This window comes from Haemorhous mexicanus, chromosome Z, assembly GCF_027477595.1.
Source record: "Haemorhous mexicanus isolate bHaeMex1 chromosome Z, bHaeMex1.pri, whole genome shotgun sequence".
Lineage (NCBI taxonomy): Eukaryota > Metazoa > Chordata > Aves > Passeriformes > Fringillidae > Haemorhous > Haemorhous mexicanus.
Genome location: NC_082381.1, coordinates 49,969,865 through 49,995,924, shown reverse-complemented (window position 1 = coordinate 49,995,924; position 26,060 = coordinate 49,969,865). Strand labels below are relative to the sequence as shown.

At 39.1% G+C, this 26,060-nt stretch overlaps 1 protein-coding gene across 1 annotated transcript in view; it reads left to right on the top strand.

Moving 5' to 3' along the window:
* Window positions 1–9,658: 9,658 nt before the first annotated feature.
* LRRC2 (leucine rich repeat containing 2) overlaps window positions 9,659–26,060 on the top strand; it is a 75,982-nt gene continuing 59,580 nt past the window's right edge. Inside the window, exons 1-2 of the mRNA XM_059836690.1 lie at window positions 9,659–9,789; window positions 21,504–21,649. Of these exons, the coding sequence (XP_059692673.1) occupies window positions 21,525–21,649 (125 nt within the window). The 5' untranslated portion in view covers window positions 9,659–9,789; window positions 21,504–21,524. The remainder of the gene's footprint in view (window positions 9,790–21,503; window positions 21,650–26,060) is intronic.

Here is a 26,060-nt window from a genome sequence, read left to right as displayed (position 1 = left end):
AACATAGGTTTCAATTGTTCTGCTTTTCACACTGTGTATTTTACTAAGTTCTTTTGGTCCTGGCATTCTGCATGTTTTGTAATCACTGCAGAGGCAAGAAATCTGACTGAGTTATCCTTTATTTAGTTCCTGTGCTTCTGCAGGTCTAGGCTGTGCTAGCCTTTGCACAACCAGCACAAACTTTCTGTGAGTATTATGGGTAGAACGCAAGGAGAGGGCTACATGCCTCCAAACAAACGAGATGCAAGAGCCTCTTTTCCAACAGCACTGGAGGAGTTTGATCAGCTGGTGAAAAACTCTGTCTGACTGGTACTGCAGTAGCAGGAAACTTGGTTCCTGAAGATCCTGAAGTTGAAGGGGCCTTCCTAGAAGATATTTTCACCACAGTTACTGTCTAGAAAATGCTGTTTCAGTAATACCTCTTCTTTTTAGGATATTTTGTTATATCCATTGTAGTACCTAAACACTTCATTTGACTTATGAATCTGTGTTAGAAACCCGTGTCCTAGTATAAATGTACATTTATCTGTTGCTAGAAATAGTTGAAAACATAACCAAATATTTTCATTAAATTTATTCTCCGTGTCTCTGGTTTTAAGCATCCTGAAAAATCATTATCAGTACCACTGATGAGTTCACTTTACTAGGATCTGTTCCACCTCAGACATTAATCTATAGACCTGTAATACAATTATTAGAGCTCTGCTAAAGGTTGAGTTTATTAAAACTTCCCTTCCAAATCAAAATGATGAATTTGGGTCTTAATGGGATAGTTCATTTAAACAAATTAAACACCATTTAAACTGTTTTAAAAAACCATCACATTCTACTAAATTAATTACTTTAAGGCTATTGTTTAATCTGTATGAATTGCCCAGAGAGAACAAGGGTCCTTCATCCTTTCTTACAATTCATCTTCTGCTGTGATAAACTGTTTTGTCTCCTCTTGTAATTACCTTCTATAATTGCCACTGCCCCCTCTGTAATATTTGCTTGACAGACTGAAAGTTAATATATATTTAATGATTGTAGCACCTTTAATATTTGCTGTTGTCAACAATTCAAAGCTCAACTGTGTAAAGCTATACTGGTAATGAATAATGCTGTTGTTATTGTGCTGCTAGTAGTGAATTGGTGTGATGCCTTTCATCTGCAAAGGCTGGCAAGGTCTTTGAGTGTGTCTTCCACTTGAAGACTATGGCACACAAGACCTGATGGTTGGACAGTGTGATCACAGGTATGATTAACAAATCTGTCTGGGCTGCTAGAATCAGTGCCAGTAATCATCCCTGAACCAAAGCACCTGCCAAACCCAGGTACCAGGTGAGACTTCTGGAACAGGGTGCCACATCCACCCTATGTACTATTCACAGAGATTCCCAGACCCTCAGGCTCTCCATGGCATGAGGATATATGTCTTGTGGCTTTTGGCTATATGGAGATTTATAAGTTCTGGGGTCAGCAAACTTGATGTCTTGTCCCTGCAGTATAGAGGTTCTTTTGCAAAGAGCCTGTACTCTGTTCCAGCTAAATATTTGATTCTGATAACTAGCCCCATCACTCATGTGTAGAGGAGATGCCTGACTGTTTCTGATTGAATTGCCTTATCAATATTAATGTATGCTAAGAATGTTCATAAAATTAAAACTTCTCTTTATCCACCTTCAATACTCCATTCTTAATCTGGTTCTTTATATTTCTTGCCTGTTAAGTAAAAACTTGTATTCTATATGAATGAAAACTGTTAACAACCCATCAAACTGGCACAATTAAGTTATTTCTCTTCCTTTCAGGGCTCTTCCCACAGTCTTTACAATGACAGTATTATAATGGCGTGTTTTGAGTGTGAGCCTTCATTCAGTGGAATTTCTCTCAGCTCTTTTCATAGTGTAGAGAATTAAATAAATTACAAAGAGAAGCACAACAAACTTAGCTTAACTCTGATGACACAAGGTCTGCAGTGAGCACAAACTTTTTGTTACTGCCCTAGATTGAGCTTTATTGCTCTAGCTTGAACTAGCTTCTTATGTGTCACTTGGAAACTGGCAATTATTTTACTCATACGGGTTCCAAGCATAAGAAATTCACTTGAACTCTTTTAATACTTATTAGGTCATTCCAGTGCAATCTAAATTTAGTGTATAATCAGTAGCATGGCACTGAGTTGAGAACTCACTTGGCGATTTTTTTTTCTGTGTTTATCTGCAAGTTGCTTCTCTTGAAGGACATCATGTTCATATTTATATTTTCTCTGCTTGAAGTTTGTAGGTATGGACCAAAACTCCTTTGCCTCATGGCTCTGTCTTCCATTGTAAAGTTATGATAAGAATTTTGAAAAAGCTCAAAAATATTATGCAGAAAGGGGCAGAAAATGTGGCAGGCAGCACATGAGCAAGAAGGAAGTTTTAAAACCCCTCAAGACAAATTTTTCTTTGAGTTGCCTGGGTGGCACCTTTATTGTAATTAACTCTTTCTTCTGGCTCATGTGCCCTCCAAGAAGTGTCTCCTGAGTCAGCAAAACATTAAAACTACCTGGCATTTCTTCTGCCAGTCCAAAATACTGTTGTCAAATGTACTTCAGAAACCCTTTATAGCCTGCTTTTACCTCAACACAGCTGCTGGGGAGCAGGCAGTGGGCAATGCAAGGGCATATATTATCGTGGCAGGCAATCCTTGGTCATGAGTCAGAATCCCAAAGTCTCTCTAAGCCTTTATCCCAGTCTTGTCTGATGCGTCAGAACTGTGATATGAGGTCAGATTACACCTTCTTCCCTGTAAAGATAGGAGTAGGCACCTGGTACTGCAGGCCAATTTTGTTTTCTGATGTCACAGTTTTTCCTCACTCACTGGCCTGAGTCACGGCACCTTCATGAGTTCTTATTGGTCTTTTGTTTCTTGCTTTTTTAGTTTAATTCTTTGGTGCTTTTTTCCCTACATTTAATCCAATTCAAGCTCATTCTCCTTATATTAGGGGCTCTGAAAAGGTCAGTCCTATTTTCTTATGTTCTTTTTGTGTTGGCTTGTGGCAATTTTTTCCAAGCATGAGATGGTTAAAGAAATGCCTACAAGGGATGCGGGCTGCAAAGAATAAAAGAAAAGGAAAAAAAGAAAAAAAGAGAAAAAAAGAAAAAGTAAATATAGTGCTTATTGGTGAACCATTTAGTTTATTAGCAGCAGGTAATGAATTAAAAACAACTGGATTAGTAGACAGAGATAGCTTCTCCTCTCTGTCTTTTCTATCTGTAGCTAGTATGCCTACATCCAGGAAAATTTCTGTCTGTAGCCTGGTAATAGACATGGGGAGGCCTTTGAGCTGCATACTGGCTCTACAGTGGGACTGCTGGGATGAGGCAGTCATGCTAGAGGGTTACTCTGTGTTCCAGTAACATATTCTTGCACATATGTCCACTCCGTAAAATAGACTGCCAAAGCAGATCCATCTCTGAGGCTCCATGTGGCATGCAGGAATAAAGGAAAAATCAAGTATTTATGTTCATCTCTCTGTAGTAGCAGTATAGTTAAGGCACAAGAACCTCAGGGTTCAATGCTGCAAGTGCAAGGAAGTGGATATCCCTATAACTTGGACAATAGATGGCACCCTTTGTTTCTTCTTAAAAACACCGCCTTCTGCTGTGGTTTCATAAAGCAGCCAGTCTGCAGGAGGAGGGTGACAACAGTGTGTGAGCTGCTTCCTAGACAGCTCAGAACAGGAACCTTTCTTTGTTTTCTTTATTGTACCACAGCAGAAAGCAACAGGGCATGAACCACAAATCTGTGTTGATCCATGGTGTGCTGTGGCTTTCACAAGGTAGAGATTTGCTTTGTCCTCTCAGACACAAATAGGCTGCAGTATTGAATTTGTGTGGCCAGGTTTTGGTAGTAGGGGGGGCTACAAGGATGGCTTCTGTGACAAGCTGCAAAAAGCTTCCTCCAGGTCTGGCAGAGCTAATCCCTGGCAGCTCCAAAGGTGGATGTGTTATTGGCCAAGGCTGAGACAATTAGAAATAGTGGTAATGCCTCTGGGATTACAGATTAAGAGAAAAAAAGGTTATTACACTGATGTAATTGTGGCCAGAGAGGAGCAGAGTGAGAACATGTGAGAGGAACAGCTTTGCAGATATCAAGGTCACTGGAGAAAGAGGGGAAGGAGGTGCTGCAAACACTGGAGCTGAGATTCCCCCGCAGCTCATGGTGTGAACTACAGTGAAGCAGCTGTGCCCCTGCAGCCCACGGAGATCCACCAGGATTCAGATATCCACCTGTAGCTGGTGGAGGAGCCCCATGCTGGAGCAGGTGGATGCCTGAGAGGAGGCTGTGATGCCATGGGAAGTCTGTGCTTGAGCAGGCTCCTGGCAGGGACCTGCAGACTTATCAAAAGAGCAGCCCAGACTGGAGCAGGTTTCCTGGTAGGACTTGTAAATCCATGGGAGACACACACAGGAAAAACCTCTCCTTGAAGGACTTGACTGATGGAAGAGTGACCCATGTTGGAGTAGTTTGTGGAAGACTGTTGCCCATGGGATGGACTCAAATTGGAAAAGTTTGTGGAGAACTCCTGTGGTAGGGTCCCCACACTGGAGCAGGGAAGGACTGCTCTCCCTGAGCAGTGGGAGAAGCAACTGTGATGAACTGGTTGTAATCCCCGTTTCCCATTTCCTTGTGCTGCCAGGGTGGCGGAGGTAGAGCTGGCAAGGTGGAGGAGTAGGAGAAAGGTGTTTTTTAAGATTTATTTTACTTCTCACTATCCTGCTCTGAATTTGTTACTAATAAATTCAGTTAATATGCCCAGTTAATGCCTGTTTTGCCCATGAGGGTATTGGTGAGTGATGTCTCCCTGTCCTTATCTCAACCCAGGAATTTTTATTATATTTTTTCTCCCCTGTCCATTTGCAAAGGGGAGTGATTAAGAAACTTTGCTGTGTGCCTGGAATCCAGCCAGGATTAACCCACTAGAACTGCCTAGGCAGGGTGCTTCATTTGGTAGCACAGGGGTCTGTTTCCTCCTGAGCTCATGGCAGGCGAAGGTAGAACTGAGTTTTCCGATATTTCCCCTCATTCTTTCAGGTTTAATTGTCCCTGGAAAAGGAGGAGTTTTGTCCCTTGATAGCGCCCTGTTGCACCTTGATGAAGATATGTACACCCAAAAAGAGCTTGTGCTACTTCACTGACTTGGTCAGGGTCAGGGTTGTCAGGGGTTGGCTCCCTTTAATGACACATCTAATGAGGCTGTCTCCTAAGCCTGGCTCCTACCAAAAAAGCCTCCTGTTCTCAACAATTACTGGTCAATCAAACGTAACGCGCATCTAATTTCTGTTCATTCACACCAGTGGGCTCCTGGTGGGCTCTTGTATCTTTGATTTGTTGCACAATTAAATGTAATGGGAGAGATCAATAGATGACATGCCCATTATTTAGTTCAGAAAATGTTTCTTAAATGAGGTGATTCAGTCCAAATCAGGTATGAGTGTAAGTAGCTGTAAAAGGAATCTGTGGTTGAATAAAACTCTGTTTCCACTTACAAATGTGTACATCACTCACACAGAGGGCTGATCATCATATGTTAATTTTAATGTAAGTTCTGATATGTTTTTATCTTGGGAATCTTTATAACCTTGTAACAACCTCCTCAATCAGTCACAGCCTTGTTGTCTACTCAAAGTCTGTGGTGTCTTGTACAACTCTGTATTTTAAGTGCTACATTTCTTCCTCACTGTGCCTGTGCAATCCTTCATGAGTTCTTAGACATGCTTCCTATCATGATTTGAATGTCCTTGCACATTTACTGGAGGCTGACCTGGAAAAACAGTCTTAATGAGTTGAAACTATTTTTATGGCATTTATGAAATTCTGGGGATAGATATACAGATGTCTTGTTGTTCTTTGAGAGTTGCTGATTCCCAGATTGCTTGGGAGCTCCAATTTTGAGGACTTCTGCTCAGAGCCCAGAATTATGAACATGGCCTGAGACTCAACTCATCATACTAATGCTCCAGGCACATTTCAGAGCAGTCATCTCTCTGCTGTAGCTTTGTCAGGAGCTATAAATTGGATCTTTCTTCGGTGCATACTGAGATTGCATCAGAAAGGACTGAGCCCTTAGTACTAAAAGGTCACAGACATAAGAATCTGACCTGCTGAAGTGATTTCTAATGTGACTTACAGATTCTGCAGTATTATTACATTTACTCAGCAGCTCTGACAGCTCAAGACTGAAAGACATATGGATAATATGAAAACAAAGCAACAAGCAAAATGTTTTATTTTTGCTGAACAGTTTTGTTCAGTACATGATAAATTACTGTAGCAAGTTCTATTCTTTCTTCAGCCTGACTTTGTGTAAGTCTTTGCACGGATTTTACTTTGTTGTATATTTATGGGAAATATGTCCCCAAAGAGCTGTTACTTGTCAAGTGTTTCCTTCTAGTAGATGTTTGGATTACAGCTATGCTAGAACCACTCTGTTGTCAGTCTTTTAGGTCTGAAGGCGCCTTGTCTGCATGAGATGCTCTTCCCACTTCTACCCCATGCTAAGTCTAGGCTGCAGCCTGCGTTACCCAGACACTGACCTTAACGTTTAGAGCTTTCTAGTGACCTTAATTTAATTGCATATTGTTATCCTTAGACTGAACAAGGAAGATAGACAAGAAAAACGAGTGTAGATATGCTTATAGAGCTATTATTTATACAGCAGATTATGTTGCTAGTATCTTTGTTGCCTTTACTTTGTTGGTTTTCTATAAAGAAGAGATTGAGTTAAGTAGGGAAGTTTTGCTACAGCTAATGCACAAGTGGAAAAACATAATATCTCTTGGTGTGTTTGTTTATAGTCAATTCTCATTTACATCAGTTGGATTATCTGAGTGGTGGGTTTGTCAGTTTCATGGGTAGAGGATCTGCTATCCTAGGATAGTACACTGATTTATAACCAGGACTGTTTTGATTTCAGAGTGAATTTATCACTGGAAGCAATACAGCTGGCTTCAAAATACAATAGCTTGGGCAGATTTGCAAGCTGTTTCCAAGATTTGGTTGTCAGGGAGTCCAGTGCTGGCTACTTCTGTATTTCACAATAGCTCCAGTTTATGAGACTGATGAACTCCAGCAGCCAAAATGGCCCAGGCCTCTTTATGAAATGACTGTTTTTGTGCCACTTCCCAGGCAATGGTCCTCGTCCAGGAGGATGATTCAGTAGACTGCAGTGTCATATGAGTACATAGAGGCTGGTCAGTCTACTGGATCACCTGGATGCAGAGCAATTCCTGTGGGAATGCTGTGGCAGGCTGTGTTTGAGCCAAGGTCAGTTTGTCCTTGGCAGATGAATACTGCTGATGATGAACTGGGAGGCAGGATGCAGTAGGCAAACACTTTTGAACAAACTGGCTTCTGTCACTCTAGCATGCCTTAAAATAGTTTCAAGCCTGCCGATGGGTTTTGTTGTTAGCAAGCAAGCCTTCTGTCTGTTCACTGGCCTGAGCAGTGTGCTGTCTACTACTCCCTTGCTTGTGGTATTTTCATACTATGCCAGCATTTATGTACTAACTTACAGTTTTCCTTTTCCTTTGTATTTTTTTTTGTCAAGTACACTGAGATCCACAACTAGACAGTATTTTAGATTTTGTCCCTCTCCTCCCCACCCCTCTTCTCAGTTGGTCACTTTTTAATACTTTTTTTTTAATGTAGGTGATGCCTACTTCATCAGCTGATCTCTTTTCTCATTGCCTTTCCAGCAAATATCTAAAGCCTCTCCTTGTCATGGGTAAGCTATGATTGTAGTTGGAAGGTTAGCTGATCTATGAATCCTTGGCTAAGGCCAAGGAACTAACTGCAAGCTCAGCTTTCTGTTACTGAAACACATTTCAGTATTTAAACACTTAAAGAACACTCTTACCTTCTTTTGCCAAAATCAAGCCCTGTACAGCAAGGGATGGATCCTGAAAAAGTGAGATGGAGGTCAGTATTTTCTTAATATAATTTCTAATTGATTATTATTTCATGTTGCATTCTGAACAAAAATATAGCAACATGTTTTTCTAGGCAGTGTGCACAAAAGGAGAATTATGCACCATGCTATTGGATATAGAAGGGATGCACTTTCCTGCACCAAAGTATTGTCTCCCTCACTGATTTCTTCATCAGCTCTTGTGGCTGAAGTCTGATAGTGCTCACTACCACAGGAAATCCATATATGGCAAAAAACCATGCAAATTTGTGGGTAGGTTTATCAGAAAATAAAAATGTATTAGAAAAATTGGATGTGGTGATCACACATTTATTACTGATGTTTGTGAAGACTAAGATGACTGAAGAGTGAGGATATGTGATGCAGGATTCTTCAGGCATGTCACCATACCTTGAAACATACTGCATCAAAAAAGATCAAAGTGGATCCTGATACAATCTCCTTCAGACTTGGAGACAAAATTGAGCATTTAAACTCACAGATCATGACTTTCCCATTCCAATATGATGTGATTCCAGCAAGGTCACTGACAGCACAACAATGTAAAACTAGTATGTGAAACTTAAGCCAACCCAGATGCAGTAATTAATGGTAATTCTTACTGGCAGGGATGAAAAATAAGCAGAAATTGTTGAAAAAGCTTGGTTTTTTGAAAAAAACCCTTAAAAATATGAAACTACTTTAATTGAAAAGATGAATTTTAAAGGAAAATAAATTAAAAGCAGTTTTTGAAAATATTTCTGATAAAAACCTTTATTTTTTTAAAAGTCTTCCTTCCTTCCTTCCTTCCTTCCTTCCTTCCTTCCTTCCTTCCTTCCTTCCTTCCTTCCTTCCTTCCTTCCTTCCTTCCTTCCTTCCTTCCTTCCTTCCTTCCTTCCTTCCTTCCTTCCTTCCTTCCTTCCTTCCTTCCTTCCTTCCTTCCTTCCTTCCTTCCTTCCTTCCTCCCTCCCTCCCTCCCTCCCTCCCTCCCTTCCCTCCCCCCCTCCCTCCCATAATTTTCTAATTAGAAATGAATGGGCTTATTTCATCAAAGGTACAATGAGAAAATGTCAAACATTCATGCTGAATTGTCAGGGAGGGCTATGAAGGTCTTGATGGGCTTCTGTATCCATGCCCATCTTCCCTCTTGCATTCCCAGGACTTGTCCCTTTTGCCCATGGCTCACATCAGCCCCTTGAGCTGTTCAGCCCCTGCCCAGGCAATGCTGATCCTGCAGCAACATGATCTCTGGCTCCCCACAGCCCTGTGCTTCTGGTCCACTAACAATAAACAGGAATACGAGTGACAAGCATTGTCCTAAAAAAGGTGAGACATCATCAGCAGGAAAAAGCAGAATTTTCTGTGGATCAATCAGTCATGCAAACTGCATGGTGGTAGACTGTGTACATGTGTATATTTATTTCAGATTTGAATGGATGCAGAAAGGAAAAGGTAGCCTATATTAGAGGAATTCAGACTGCATATGCATTTTTCTTTTATTCTCCTTGCCCTTTTCCAACAAATATAGGTAAGTATGAGTAATATTAGCTCTGTCACACTTCCCTTGAAGCAAATGAGATGCTGTCCTAGCACTGTTGTTTCCATCCTGTGTTGACTCATGCAGTGCAGACACTTTATCCTGCCCGTGTCTCTGCTGTAAGACCACAGATCATGTTATCACTTTACAAATATAGCATATTAGTATATCTGGAAGGCTAGTCACGCTGCAGGGTTCAAACAGATCTGGCTGGCCATGAGCTGTGCTATGCTATAAACAACCTCAGTGTCCCACATTGAATAACTGCAGAGCACACTCAGGAGCTCTGGACATTTGTGTTCTTTAGTAGTAGGTAAGTGACAGTTTTGCTGATTATTGTGTTTCTTCAGATGTGTGGGGTCAAGGTGGAAAATGGCAGGAGAAGTGAGAAGTAGCTATCAGGTTGCTGCTGTTGTGCTGCAGATCTTTAAAAACCAAGGCATATGGGAAAAGCAGTTGAAACAGAGAGCATTTAGTCCAAGGCAGTATGTTTGGTGGGTATCTTTAAAGAGAGTGTGATTCACCCTGTGCATAGTTCCTGTAAATAGATTTACACTTGTGACAAATCTAAACTTTATAATTTAGGAAACCTTTCAAGTTCTACTCTGTGACTCAGTTATAATAAACCATTGCTATTTCATCTCAAGGACGTATGCTGGTGGGAGAATGATTTTCAATAAAAAAATGGTTTGAGAGGTCAGTCATTTATCTTTGCTGTCTGTCAAAATTTACAGTGGAATTTAAAAAGAGTTATAGAACTTCAGTTTCTGAAGGTTACTTACAGTTAATCTAACTGGCATAGGAATTACAGCCTGCTACATCTTTTGAGAACACAGCCTATCATTTAAAGTCAAATATTGTCATTATTGCTGTTGTTGCTACCACAAGCATTTATGTGCTATCACTGACGTGTTACTTCCTGTTGGTTAAGAGGTACTGACCAGCTCCCTTCCTCTGGACAGCAGTTAATTGAGCACAGTTCCAAGGATCAGGGATGGATGATAATGCTCATTAAGCGAAGAGGTGGATCATACCAAAGAGTTTCACTCACTTTGCTCTCCTCAGACAAAGGTGAAAGTGGAGAATTACTCCAAAGGAAGGTGTGCAGCTGTCAATGTCACCTGTGTCTCCTATCCACAGGCACGGGAAAGTTTTGTGGGAAAGACTTAAGACACAGCTGTGGTAAGAGAATTGATAAAATACAGGTGCCACCTCAAGACTGTATGGTGGGGTTTGGGCCATTAGAGCTAAAATAACAACTGCTGGAGTTAGTTACAAGCAGCATCATCTCTTGCTTATCTATATTATCTACCATCTTAAATCCCAGAATTTAACACCTTTGCAATTGGCTATGACTGTTTTACTCATTATACAATTAATGATCTTGTATCTAACACTGGAAATAGGACTGCTGTAGGTCAGACAGATTTTTGTTCTCCTTCTGCAGTAGAGGCAGGTGACAGGATTGAATTCTTAGATCAATACATGCAAAATGCCCCACCCAGGGAGAAAAAGAAAATGATACATTTTGAGGGTTTTTAATTAGTGTCAGTTAGGACAGAGAGTCTAAAATAACATCTGTGATGTGGTCATTCATGGAGATAACTTCAGAGGCTGTACTCTCTAAGGGTACATGAAAGGTAAGTAAGAGTAGCTTCAATTCTCGGGAATTGTTCAGGAACCTTAAGATAAACAAGATGTCAATGAAACATTGTGTTAAAAACCACAATGGACGTGAAACAAGTTTTAGAAACCTGCGAGTGTAATGCTAGGCTTAATTAAGATCATCTAATTGTATATGAATGCCTCAGTGTTTTGCTCAGTGACAAAGAATGAAAATTTATTTGCCATGGGTCTGTGCATGAGAAGTTAAGGGGGAATCTCTCTAATCAGTTCTTAAAACATGATTTTAGTTTCCCAGGACTCTGTTGTAGGCAGTCCAAGACAATTGTTTACACCTGCTGACTACAGCTACATGCATAGATTCAACACCTTTACCCATACGTAATACACTTTTGAGCTGTTTTTCCTTTGACAAGAAACAACTTCAAAATACATGCCCATTTCAACTACATCATCCCTCTCTCAGTCTTAAGAGAATTAGACCTCTCCTCAGCAATACCCAGTGAAAAAAAAAAAAGAATGGATTTTTGTCAGAGACATCAGTCCAGTGTTTCATTAGCTTCATTGTCAGTGGAAGAATAATTAGTCAGCTCACTGAAGTGCTAGGGGAATACATCTGTAATAAATCCCCTTGCATATGTAACATCTATCATGCTTGATGGCAAACATATTAGTGTTACAAGAGTTGAGAAAGTATAAGGAATATTGTAATTCAGCTGCTAATTAATCCATAATTAAAGACCTAATTAATGAATAACCCTGTGAAAAATTGTCTAAAAATCAAGACGTGAAGACTGCAGTGATAAAGAGGACTCTTGTTTGTGAGACTGGTTAATTTACATCTAGAATAGGAGCTGATTAATGAAAACTGTCAGTAAAGCATTATGTTGCAGCACTGGACAAAGAGAAATATGCACATAAAATCGTGTGGAAACCAAGTTCAGCTCTTGCATATCTGTTTTTTAATTTTATAGTGTTCATAGCTATTTATACCTGCGATATAATGAGTAGGTTAATAAAAAGACATATTTTCTCTTAGCAGGGGTATGTAAACAATGCAAAAGTTATTTATTTGTGTATGAAAGAGGCTAACGTCAGATTCTATTCATAAACGTCTCTTCTATGAAGTAGCTAAAGAAGAAAACTAAAAAAAGACCTTAATTCATCAAAGCGTTCATGATTAAGCTCCATGATACAGAAAGACACTAATTTCTGAAATTAACTACACTGAAAGTTGGACTAATTAATAGCTTGAAAGTGTCACTGTCTGTCTGTGTTTGTTTATGTGGGAGCCAGCTGGCTGAGACTGTACTCTTGAGAGAGCAGGAAGGAACATTTCAAACTCCCAAAACATCTGGGCTCATGTCCAGGTGTCAGGACTGCCTTCTCCAGCCCTGGAGCAGATTGTCCCTTTCCTCTTGTATTTATTCCGTGCTGTAGCTACATTTGTTGGATCTCTGGGGACCCAGGCCTTCGGGGGGACACCCACTGTGATCCATTGCATTGCCCTGCCCACATATTCCCCAGGACCCAGCAATCACACACATGCATGCATATGTGCTCTGAAACACAGCCTCTCTTGGATCCCAGACCTCAAACTCTCACTGTCAAATCTGCACTTTTGGCGAGACTAGTGACAGCTAAACCAACCAAATTAGCAGGAAGGATAATTCCCTGCTGGTGTAGAACAATAAGAGATTGTTACTAGAAGCAAAACAAGGTAGGGAAGAGCAACTTCCCACTTTGCAGTCCTCTCCCACTCCTCAAGCATCACAGAGAAGCACTACCCCACTTACAAGCTGTGCTCAGTTAGAAAAATGTAGTTGTATAGGGTGAACATTGCCACAATCTCTATTGCTCTTTCAATCACAGCATGTTTCTCTAATTTAATCTTTTCCTGATAACATAAAAAATGTGTTCGGTTGCTACCCAAATGTCAGGTTTCCTCTGAATTATTTAAAAACTTGAGAGATAAATGACTTGATGATTCCGAAGCACAGTGTGAGTGAGCTTATTTCTTAAGAAATTATTTGCAGCGTTGGTAGGAAATATTTCACTCGTATTTTCCCCCATGTAATCCTGCCAGTAGTGCTCATTAGAGTGCAGCAGATCTCCCACAGTGATTATCTGAAAGAAAAAGGGCCCAAGTGGGCCAAGTTGTTAAGCAAATTGAAGAAACCAAAACATTAATAATTTAATAACTCACGTAAAATAGCAGAGGAAAGTATACACAGTGCTGTGTTTTAGGACAACCAGGTGCCATGTGAAATCAGGAGAGCTGTTAACAGAGACTAATACTGGCTGTATCTGTAGTATCAAAACTATTTTGGACTCTTTCAGACTCAAGATTCAGGTCTTGTTCTACAGAATACTGTGCACACACAAGTTGGCCATCATTAACACTAATCCCAGCTACGTTCAGAGAACTTCGAACTCTACTATAATAAAGTGAATACAATTTTGACTTATCACTGGCTGTATTCTACCCACTGCAGAGAAGACAGATAATATTGGTAAGCAGGGAGGAGCTGTAGAAGTGTTTGGTACAGTTAATCTTGGCAGACCACAGAGTCATCATATCTAAGAATACTTCTCTTGTGTTCCACTACTTTTTTCTTCAAAGATGACCTTGATTTGTCTTTTTTTTTTTTTTTTTTTTTTTTTTTTTTTTTTTGCGGTATGCTTTTCAAGGTATTTACGCATTGATTGATCTATCTCAGATGCTGAGATAAGTGCAGAAAGGCTGAAAACTGTTCTTTCAATGAAGTACCTGATTTGAAAAGCACTTTTTATCTGTGGAAGGCCTTCCATCCAGAATTCAGTGTTCTTTTTAGCTCATATATCCTTAAACTCTTTTTTGAAGATCATGTAGTACATGGTACCTTGTGGTGCAAGTGCAGGTGATGGAGATGAAACTCTTTCAGCATCAAACACCAGGAGCTGCCAAAAGGCATCCTGATTTTGAAACTTAGTTACCTCCAGTGGTCCTCCATTCTCAGGTTGGTGACACTTCTAGAGGTATTGAAAGTCATAAATTTCCCCCTTTATTTCCCCCTTAAGCCAAGGGGGAAAAAAAAGAAAAAAGAAAAAGGAAAAAACCCAGTCATCAAGTGCCTGCTCAGGGTTCAGAGGTCAAGTGCAAACAAACACAAGTGGTCACGAGATCACTGACTGCCATCAGAGATGGCTGTGGAGGCATCTGTGGCAGACCTGTAAACAAGGGTTGGAGATATCAGTAGCTGAAGGAAGCAAGGACATTTAAGGCTTAACCTTAAAACCACTCGTGTTTTACTGAAGAGTTGACATATGAAGTATGTGTATATTTGTCACAACAACATGAATAACAATAAATAAAAATAATAAAGACTACAGATATGACAAGGTATTTTTCTTCTTTTCCATCCATATTTTCAACATCTTGATGAAGACATTCTGTTTAAGTGCTTCTGAGTACTCCTACTATTTAAAAAAGAATGTCTGAAATAGATCCTAGAAACCAGTCTGCCTACTTTTAGGTGAATTTATACAATAAAATAAAATAAATGATAATATAAATGATAAAATAAAAATAATCCATGCAGATACTTAGGCAGTTGCTTTTACTAGCAATAATATTTGACATTATTATTATATCATTTAAATAAAAACATATGATGAGTATCATCCCTAATATTATAGTGTTTTGCCACTTAATCCTCCAAACGCTTAAGAGCATCCAAATGCTCCAAATGCTCAATATCATTATACACATGAGGACTGTGTTTGATTTTAATAGGCCTATTTATAGATACATTTAAATGAATAAAATTTCTGCAAGATTAAGGAAAGGTGTTTTCTTTATTCTAAGAACAGAAATTGCACACAAGTGTCTGGAAAGGCAGTTTTTCTGCTCTATGTGTGTAGGGATAGTTCACAACAATAGGGCACCCAAAGCCAAACGTTGGCAACAAATGAATGCTCTTACAGACAAGCACTTCTCACCTCAGCTGGCCCAGAGAAGTGGCAGATTATTAAAAAAATTCACTTGGTAAGAAGATTGGTCTCGGTGTTGAGATAGGGTCTGCAATAGGAAGAGTCAGAGAGAATTCCTTTGTAATGGAGGGGCTTGGTAATGTTTTCTAGTGAAGGTGCAGCACCGTGGAATGATGAAATTGAGAATATTTTGCAGGCTATTGTATCTTGAACTGGTGGTACATCCCTGGGGAGAGAAAGAATCTGTGGTTTATAATGTAGTAGGAAAATTCTAGCTACACAGATTCCTGTGATTTCCTAATTGATAAAAACAGGGACAAGGTTGACAAAACCTGCTGGTTGAGTAAGAGATGCAAAGGCCGTGGTGCTCAAAGGGACTTTTTTATTCGCCCTCCTCCTAAAAAAAGCATAAAGAGCAGGAAGGAGTGAAGCAAAAAAATATCTTTCTTCCACCACTAATATAAATTTCTCTAGTTACAAACTCTCATATCACCTTGCCAAGTAACCTTGCAATGCTTATTAAAAAAAAAAAAAGCTATTTTTAAAATTTTGAGATTATTTATTTATTTATTTATTATAATACCTAGAAGTATTTCCTTAAATTAATGTGTAGCTGCTTCTGAAGGGAAAATCTTAGAATAGCTAAAAAAAAAAAAAAAAAAGTATCTTGAATGGCCAGCTCTGTTTCTGAGCTAATCATTACAAAGAAGACAAGATCGCTTGACTTCCCGGTATGTTGCCTTATAAGGATATTGATTAAGGTCTTGCAGATAACTTCTTGGGAGGTGTAAATGGCTAGGGATAAGATTATTTGCTTCCATAGATACAAACAGAGAACTAGTTTCTCCATTTATGATTCTCTTGTAAATGACATTGTCTTCTTTTGTGTTCCTGAATCCCTTTTCCCCTGGAAAGTGCTGTACGTTAATTATCAAATTTTACTGAATAGCCTTGTTTTGTGGCCTATCTCACTAATAACTCAAAAGACTGATAAATGTTATACCCATGCATCATCTAAGAAAGGCGTGCTGATGATCTACAGCATAATTTAGATGTAGATGTTACTCAAGTCAAGATGACTTTGAGTGGCAAACTCAGTGTAGTTATGAAGTAAGTCATGACTGCTTTTGTGGTCAGGACTTGTCCTTAATGAAAACAAGGTTGCCTGTTTCTTGGGTAAGAAATAGTTTTTTGTTTTTCACTTACTGCCATACGTGTGGGTGAGGTAATCCTCACAAGTATGACAAAAGCCTCTCCTCAATGATCATGTGTAACTGTAGGATGAGAAAGAAGCAATGCTAAAATACAAAATGATGGGGAAATGATGAGGAGGGGGTGCTGCTGGATGTACAGAACTCTATGACTGTTTTGAGCAGAGCAGTAGGACAAGGTAACCTCTAGAGGTCCTTTCTAACTTCACTGTGGTTTCTGACAATGAAAAAAATGACAACAGTGATTCCCTGTGAATAGCCCAAGAATGGGAGGAAACATAGCTGTGTTCCTAGTTGAAGCTAAGAAGTTAGAAAGAAGTGTATAATCGAGATTTTTCTCTACCCAAATGTAGCTTATCACCTGTGAATAGATGACAGTTTCCAGTTTTCCTCTGCAGGCCTAATCTGGTGTTTGGAAGAAAGAAACTACTGTGGATGAATTTGAATATGTATTTCTAGAAATTGAAATCATTATTAGTAGTGGCTTCTTCTGTGGTAAATTCTCACCATGCATGAGTAGGTATCCTGAAGAACCTATACTTAGTGCCAGTTAAACATAGCTTTAGCCAGTTTTCCTTCCGGGGCAATATCTCATCATTTGGAAAACGACAGTGTTTGAATTTTGGCAAATACATATTCTGCCATCATGCCTATTTTTTAGACAAGGATATAGGACAAAGTAACAGCCCTGTGGAGATTGCTAGGTGACCTTTTCAGAGTTGTAGATGTCAAAAAGCATTTCACATTTGTCCTGATACATATTTCTAAAGCCTTAGTCACCCTGTAATCTGATCAGGATTTGTGGCTTTGCTCCTTCTGAAGAGATTAATTCTGAGGTTTTAGGATGGACAGTTCTCACCTCCCACCCAAGGTTGTCCTCTGCTTGGTTTTACCATGGAAGAAAACCCCACAATGCCTTGCCGCTTAGTGCAACACATGGGTAAAAGATACATGTGGATAAAAGAAATATGTGGATAAAATGAATTTTTCCAACCTAGTGTTTAATAAATCAGTGAATAAAGAACGGATGACTTAACCTGTGAGACAGGAAGGTGAGAAACGAGTCAAGGAAAAGGAATGCTTTCACAGTCTATTCAGACTGTCTGTTGATTCAGTCCATCCAGTTCCAACAGAGGTCAAGTGTCCAGCTGCAACTTCACTGTCTCGCAACAATTCAGTTTCTGCAACAGCCTTTCTACCAAAATACACTTCTATGAATTGGTCTATTAAAATGAAATAGATACTGCAGAGTGTCTGCTGGTCTGCAGTTACTATGAGGGGTGAAGTCCTTGTCACTGGGTTTCTTTCTCCCGTAAGCAGAGGTGAACATTTTATTTTATGAGGTAAACCATTCCTGTAAATTACTAGTGAATATGTTTTAGAAGGACAAACCTTTCCACGGAGAATAAGGTCACTGTTTTAATTACACTGTTTTAATGGGGTTTTGACTCAGCTGCTGTCAGCTGTTAGTTCCGGACAGGTTAGGAACTATTTTTGCCTCATTTTAAGTGCTAGCAAAGATAAACAAGCAAAAGGTGCAGCTTTATGAACAACTAAGATAACATTTTATATAAACATCCTAACATACAGAAGACCATGAAAATAGAATGATACTGGTCTCTGACGAGTTTTGAGCCAATACTTGTTGGTATTTGAGAGGGCCTTTCTTACTGACATGACTAATAAGGTGAGCAGGTAGGTACCTTTGCTCTGGATGTACCTATGCATAATTCTTTTTAGTCCATGCTGTGCATTTTCCAGAGGACATGAGGGTGTTTTCCTGGCTCAAAATAAATTATTCCTTTATATGCTATGTACTACATAGGGATGTGTAGGTGAAAGGGGGTGAAAGAGAAAAGGGACAGTTGCAAAGTTACAAGGGAAAAAATACAGAGGGCAGAATAATTTCCCCTTTGTCCTCAATATTATAACAGAAGGACAGAAAATAAATAGCCCCAGCTGAAGGACACAATGCTTGGAAAAAATGATCACAGTAGCATTTGAAGAAAAATTATAGACATGAGCTTGAAAACACACAGAAAAGGAAGGCGAGGATTGCTCTTTAACTGATATAAGTAGATGGTCAAGAAGGGTTTTCTTCTACTGTTTATTTTTTTCCCCCCTAAGCTTATAAATGGTATAATAAATGTGTTCTCTAATAAAACCTCACACAGAGTTTAAACAACTGACTTTCCTCTGTTGGTAATCCAGCTACAGTTTATGAGAGCCAGTATATTGTGATGATTGCATCCCCACTAGTGACTCTCAGTAAGAAAGTGTAGTTCCACCTCTTTTATCAAGATCTGTTTGTGTACTTGCATTAGAGATTTAGTAGGTGATTAATTTCCTGTGCTGGTACCGAACCACTGTAAGGCACACCATCTTGTAAGTCATGCTGTGTTTCACACAGACAATCATAGAATGGCTTGGGTTGGACAGGACCTTAAAGATCATCCAGTTCCAGGACAGGGATACCTTTCACTTGACTCGGTTGCTCATACCCCCACCCAGCCTGCTCTGGAGCATGGATAGGTAATCCACAGCTTCTCTGGGCAGCAGGTTCCAGTGCCTTACCACTCTCACGGTAAAAAGAATCTTCAAAATATCTAATCTAAACAATTTTTTTCAGTTTGAATCCATTCCCCCTTATCTTATCATTACATGTTCTCTCCACTTTTTCTTGTAGGCTTCCTCCAAGTACTGGACAGTTACAATTGCCCCAAAGCCTTCTCTCTTCCAGGCTGGATTCTCCCGGCCTTTTCTCAAAGGAGAGGTTTTCCCTTTAATCATACTGGTGGTCCTTCTCTAGACTAGCTCCAACAAGTCCATGTCTTTCCCATGCTGAGGAATGTAGAGGAGGATGAAACACTCCAGGTTCAGTTCTCATGAGAGTGGAGTAGAAGGGAAGAATCCCCTCCCTCAGCTGCTGACATTTCTTTTGATGCACTCCAGGACACGTTTGGCTTTCTGGGCTCTAGTGCCCATGGCTGGGTCATGTCCAGCCCCTCACCTACCAGCAACCTCAAGTCCTTCTGGTCTGGGCTGCTCTCCAAGTGTTCATCCCCCAGCCTGTGTTTTAAGGGGTTGTCCTGATCCAGGTACAGCACCTCGCCCTTGGTCTCCTTGCCCTTAGTGCACAAGTTGCACTTGTGCCAAGTGGAAAGTGGAAAAATAAGTAGGAAATTCCCATAGGCCAACTTCTCAGGCTTGTCCAGGTCCCTCTGGATGACATCCTATCTTTCAGGTGTATCAACACCACTCAGCTTGTGTCCTCTACAAATTTACTGAGGGTGCACTTAATCCTTTTGTGTATGTCATGAAGGAAGATACTGAATAGTACTGGGGCCAATCCAGACTTCTCTGGGGCACCACTTGTCACTGATGTCCATCAGGACTCTGAGCTACTGACCGCTACCCTCTGGATGTGACTGTCAGGACAATTCCTTATCCATCCAACAGTCCCCCTGCTGAATCCATGTCTCGCCAAATTAGAGAGAAAGACATTGTATGGGACTTTGTCAGAGGCTTTACAGAAGTCCAGATAAATGATATCTGTACCCTTTCCCTTGTCCACTGGTGTAGTCCCTCCATCATAGAAGGCCACCGACTTGGTAAGGCAAGAGTTGCCCTTACTGAAGCCCTGCTGGCTATCCCAAATCACCTTCCTGTTCTCTTTGTGCCTTAGCATAGCTAGCGGGACAGTTGGTTCCAGGACCTTCCCAGGCGCAGAGGTGAGGCTGACAGTTTGGTAATGCCCAAGGTCCTCCTTTCTAACTTTTTTAAAGATGGCTGCAGTGTTTCCATTTTTCCTCTCACCAGGGACTTCCTTTGACTTCCATGACTCTCTGGATATCAGGGAGATTAGCTTGTCAACTACATCAGCCAGTTCCCTCAGAACTCTGAGATGCATCTCATCTGGTCCCAAAAACTTATGCATGTTCAGGTTCCTCAGATAGTCATGAAACTGATCTTGTGGGATGAAGTTTTCTCTTCCAGTCAAGAAGGGTGGGAAAAGAGGTTTCCCTTAAGGAATGAGTAACTAAGCTTTCTCTTTGTTCACTGTTACCAGTTTTCCAGTATGTTATATTAGAAGAGGTATATATTCTTTGAGCCTCCTTTTCTGGCTGACATCAGTTCTTAACTGCATGGAATCTGATACACTGATACCAAGTCTTTGACTGCTGAAACGTGTTTCCATAGGTATTGTGGTTTAGGAACGGTATTCTCCAAGTTAGTGTTCCGTCTCAATACACACCAGACAATGTGCTGCTCTCTCCCTGTGCCTGCCTTCCCCTGTATCAGGATCAAGAGAAGAATGGAGGCACAAAAAGTAAAGATCATGGGTTGAGCTAAGAATGATTTAGTGGAAACAGCAATGAAATACAAAAAAATTAAACAGTAACAACAATACTAGTAGTGTACAGGACTGATTCATGTGTGATTGCTCATCATGACCTGGCGTTATCCGACTGCGCACTCCAGTAAAGTGAAAAAGGCAGGTGTGACTACCTCACCACGTGCTGAGGTGAAGAACCTCAGGGTCCTGGCCATGACCCTCCTGGCTGCTGCAAAGTCAGCCCTGTTGACTGGCCAGAATAAGGACATGTTAGTAAGAGGGGACCATGACATGCTCACCAAACCTTCCCTGTGTCTCTGCCTTTGGTGAATTTCTTAATGTGTTATGGGGGTGGTCTTTTGATACATTTCACAGATAAGCAGATACTTATGGGAACACAGGAATTTCACAAATTCTATTGAAACAGGATAGTTTGAGTTCATAAAGATCAATACACAACAACTACAGATGAAATGCTTTTGCATGATTTAAAATGAATAAATTCTTTATAAGCATTCATTTTAATATTAGTCACAGAAATGATTAAAAATGCAAAGCCTTTAAAGATATTTTCATCAATGTTACTAAATCAAACCAATATTTTTTTGCAACTCTGTCTTCATCTTGAAAAGGAAAAAATGTAAGGAATACAAAAAATTCAATGTGCAGCTGTTGCCATGGATTTTATGTAGAAATGAATTGTATGCTACATTGATTACTGCCAGCACAAAACTCTAGATAAATTAGGTAAGATGGAAAACACACTATGTTAATATTTCTTATGACTTCAGCTCTTTTCCCCAGACAATTTTAATGAAACTTGATAGTTTGGAGCTTTATTTTTCTCATTATTCCTTTTTCTGAAAAATTGGCTTGTTTTTGCAGGAGAAGCTTAATGTCAACAATATGGGGCATCAGGTGATAATATTTGACTTTTCTGTCATAAGAGGACTGTGGGAAACTCGAGTTAAGAAGAACAAAGAACGTCAGAGGAAGGAGAAAGAAAGATTAGAACAAAGTGCATTGGAGAAGTAAGACAACTTTTGTGTTATCAATTTTATCAAATCTGTTCTTATTATCCACTACAATTGCCATATACTAAATATAATAAAGAGAAGTATATGTAACAAATATGATGAATACACTAAAAAATAATTGTTGATTATTAAAATTTTGGGGCTTGGGTTTGATTTTTAATGACATCTTACTTCCTTTCCTCACATGATAGCAAGAGAAATGAAGCACAAACAATACTTATGTTTCATTAGTTTCTGCTCTTTCCTATGTAGATTGTGCTATATTAATGATATTTTTTGTTTACCATAGACATAAATTGAAGAGAATACGTATGTTTGTACCTTTCTATTTTAATACACTGCATAAAAGTAGGGATTATTAATTATAGAATTGGTGAACATATGCTCACAAATTTCAGTAGTAAGAAACACTTTAAGTATTTTTGTTGATTTGAGAGGAGAAAGAAAAGGAGTGGACATATTCAATTGTTTCTGAATAGTAATGCCAAAGAGAATAAGAATTATTAGGTTATTTTTTCTTGGGGTATTAAAGAAGGCTTTGATTATAATGCTTGCACCCTATGATAATTTTATTGTTTTTATTCTACTGAATTCATTTTTTCTTTAAGCGATGTTTTATTTCCACAAGACACTGTTAAATGTTAAAGTGCATTGGGAAGTTTAAAAGCATAGGACTTATCCATTTCTTCCCTCTGAGAAGAGAAAAAAAAAAAATAGAAATCACATTCTGTTTTAAAAATATAATACAGAGGGTTAAACAGTGCCTTTGTTTAAGAACATAATTGCATTGAACCTTTGTGTGGTGTTTCAGCACTCTCAGGATACCCTCACTAGTAGATTCTCAGGGCAGCTGCACTGGCAGCAAAACAGGTGGCCTAGGAGGAGACCAGGGTAATACAGAGTCTGACTGTCCTTTCTGTGGGACCTTTCTCTTCAAAATTGCCATAGCAGCAGTCTTGGTTTTCCCACCTCCACAATAAAAACTGTAATCCTAACAAAAACAGAAGAAAAAAAAAGAAAAAAAATAAGTTTATCCTTCAGATTGAATTCGCTAGCAAGGATAAGCATTTTTTTATGCTAGCTGTGTCCTGGTTTCAACTAGGATAGAGTTAGTTTTCTTCTTAGTAACTGGTACAGTGCTGTGTTTTGGATTTAGTATGAGAATAATGTTGATAACACACTGTTGTTTGAATTGTTGCTAAGTAGTGCTTATGCTAAGCCAAGGACTTTCCAGTGTCTCATTCTCTGCTAGTAAGGGGCTGAACAAAGAGCTGACAGGGAGCACAGCCAGGACAGCTGACCTGAACGTGATATTCCATACCGTAGAACTTTATTCTCGCTATATAAATTGGTGGAATTGGCCCCAAGTGAGTGATATTGTTTCTCAGAAATCAACTAGCAGTGTGTCAGCAGGTCATGAGCAGTTGTATTTGACACAGTTTATTTATCTTGGGTTTTCTTTCTCTCTTTTAATTATTATTATTGCAATGAATATTAATATAAATATTATTATTATATTTTACTTTGTTTCTATTATTAAACTATTCTTAACTCAATGCAGAAGTGTTACTTTTTTATCCTGATTCTTCTGCCCATCCTGCTGGGGGTTGGGGAGTAAATGTCTGTGTGGTACTTGGTTACCATCTGGGGTTAAACCATGACAACTGAGAGATGGACATTTGCTGTTTCCCTGATGGTAGAAAACACAAGTGAAAGGACTTGGGATCCAACTTGATCAAACCTTATTTCTGTCCTAATGTGGAAAACATGTCAACATCGCCCACCACTTTTGTTTTTCTTGTTTTGGTTTTCTGTGGTGCAGAAGATAACTTTCGAGTTCACTAGTACAAAAGCAAATGATGCATGGTAAATTCTCTCTGAAAGAAGGAAAGAGGGCAGCCTTATGTTCTCTGAGGTAGCTAATTTGATCTCCCATGGCTTTTGTCAGTAGCATATGTTAAGAATAAGTTCTTACAGTGACTTGTCTTTTCCATGAAACCAATGCAATCTCCCTGTTTTTTCTGCCTGTGGTTAATTATTGTAGACATACTTCTGTCTGAAAGAGTGGAGCTTCGCTGCTCCTTCTGCATTTTTTCCACTGATGTCCAAATTAATTCTCTTATCTTCCCGTACCACTCAAAGATAGGAAATTTGAGATATAAAGCACAGAAATAAGAGTTCCCAGGTGCACTTGCTGCATGCGCCAAGGATCTTTTTCTTCCTTTAAATTGCAATTTGTGTATTGTACTTTGTTTAGCTGCGTGTCTTTGTGCACTCAGATTGCTTCCAAGTTAGTTCTACTTGTAGGCTTTTTCCTGAAGAAAAAAGAGGATATTCATTAGACTTTGTCTCCTGAGGATGAGTGATCAGTATTGCACCCACTGAAACAAATGGCAAAGTTCATTTTCATTCTTATGGTGCAGGAGTTATAGAATGATCAAAGCTGATAGAATAATGGTCAAAGTAATATGAATATTAGTAATAATATGCCAAATTCACTTAAAAGGAAATCCTCTTTGTTTTATGAGGTGTGCAGTGACCACTGGCATTTAGGTCCTAAATGTCAGCTCACAAGTTATTTCTTACATGCTTTTCAGTTCTCCCAAATATTGGACCAAGACTTTGCTGATTTTTAGCTTGAAAGTATAGATAAAATTGTATTTCTAATTAAATAATAGAAATAATGTTTCTGTGTATAAATACATTTCATTATTTTATGGAGTTCTGCATTGACTAAATTCAGGTATCATACTCAGGGATTAAAATTTTACTATCATCAGGTAGGTCCACTGAAATCAATGCAAGTTCTTACTGTGCCACAGTAAGAAAGTATTTTGATCCAAAATGATAATTCCCAAAAGATATTTAGAGAGGGAACTTTCATGAAATGAAGACTACATTCTAGCATTTAAGGCTCTAGATAGTCACTTTTGTCAGAAGTCAGTGAATTCTTAAGTGGTATTGAAATTAATAAAGTTTCTCTGCAAATACACTCATGCAACAGAGTTTGGAATCTGGCCTTTGGGGCTGTTGGTTTTTTTTTTTTGCTGGTGTTGTTTTTTTAACAAAACCAAACGAAACGAAACGAAACGAAACCAAACCAAACCAAACCAAGCCAGTTTTCCTCAAAGAGATTATAATTTGCTAATGCCTTTGAGATTGCGCAGTTCCTTTATATGCTGTGTTACTATGTAAAATGACCTGATAATATGAAGTGAAATTTAGTATGTATTATTTGAGGAAAAACTCTTAGAAAACCTCTAGGGAGCTCTGTTTGCCTTGGGGCAAGGTAATTTAGTTCATGCAGCCTCATTAAACAATACCTTGTAAGATTATTTTTGACTGAATATTTTCTTCAGAGGAAAATCCCACAAATGAATGAAAAGCTTCAGCTGACCATTAATGGTGAGGTTTTGTAAACATTTGTTTACAAGGCAGATGTTTAAGCAACTGGCCAGTGAAAGCTAATTCTATACAAGCAACTACTGAGAACACTGGCCTTCTGAGGTACTGGTATCAGATAAATTTTCTTTATGGGTTTAATTCAGTCCTTTGTTTCCTCTTTGGGTTTGTGGGACTGTAAAAGTGTGGCAGTTTAAAGTGTGGCATGTAAACCAACAACTGAATATAGAGGAAAAAGAAATGGAACAGTGTTGGGTAGGCTTATTTTCATTTTATGTCATCTTCTTGATCCTGTCAGACAAGCCCATTTGAAATCTCCCATTGGATATGAACCACAAACTGTTAAAAAAATGGTGTAGTGTCCTGAGATTTCCCATATGTTTATGAAAGTGCATATTATGGAAATAAGTGTGTGTTTATAGCACTGTTTTATATTTAATTTTCTAGATTCTTGTAGTGGTGATCTTTTATTAAAACCATCTTTTATTGTTCCCCAAAATCCTGAAATCCTGAATGCTGTCAGATGACCTTTAGGAGGTATGATGATTTTCCTCACTGAGATTTCTTTTTCTACTTGTTTTCTTTTTTTTTTTTTTTTTAGGGAGCAAGAGTGAATGTTTACAGTTAGGGTTTTTTTTTTTTTTTTGAGGGATGGCAACATGTTTGTCATTTGTGTGAGAAGTAGGTAAGATAAATCTGAAGGCTAACAAATTAAACATTCCAGTGAGGAAATGCCAGAGCTGTTCACCCAGATTAGCTATCTAAATCTTTGCTGTGAAATGGCACAGACTTCTCTGTCCACCAACAAACATGCAGCAAAAATAAAAGTTTGTTAAGCTACTTCTTCTGCTGTCTCTTGTCCAAAAATTTCTTCTCAAAGTCTGGATAATTCAATGTGCATGTATTATTTTTTGAGTAATATAATTCCTGAATATTGAAAATAAAAAGCAACAAGAAATCTACACTTTGCAGGCAGACTGACTTATTTTTTCCCCAGAGAGTT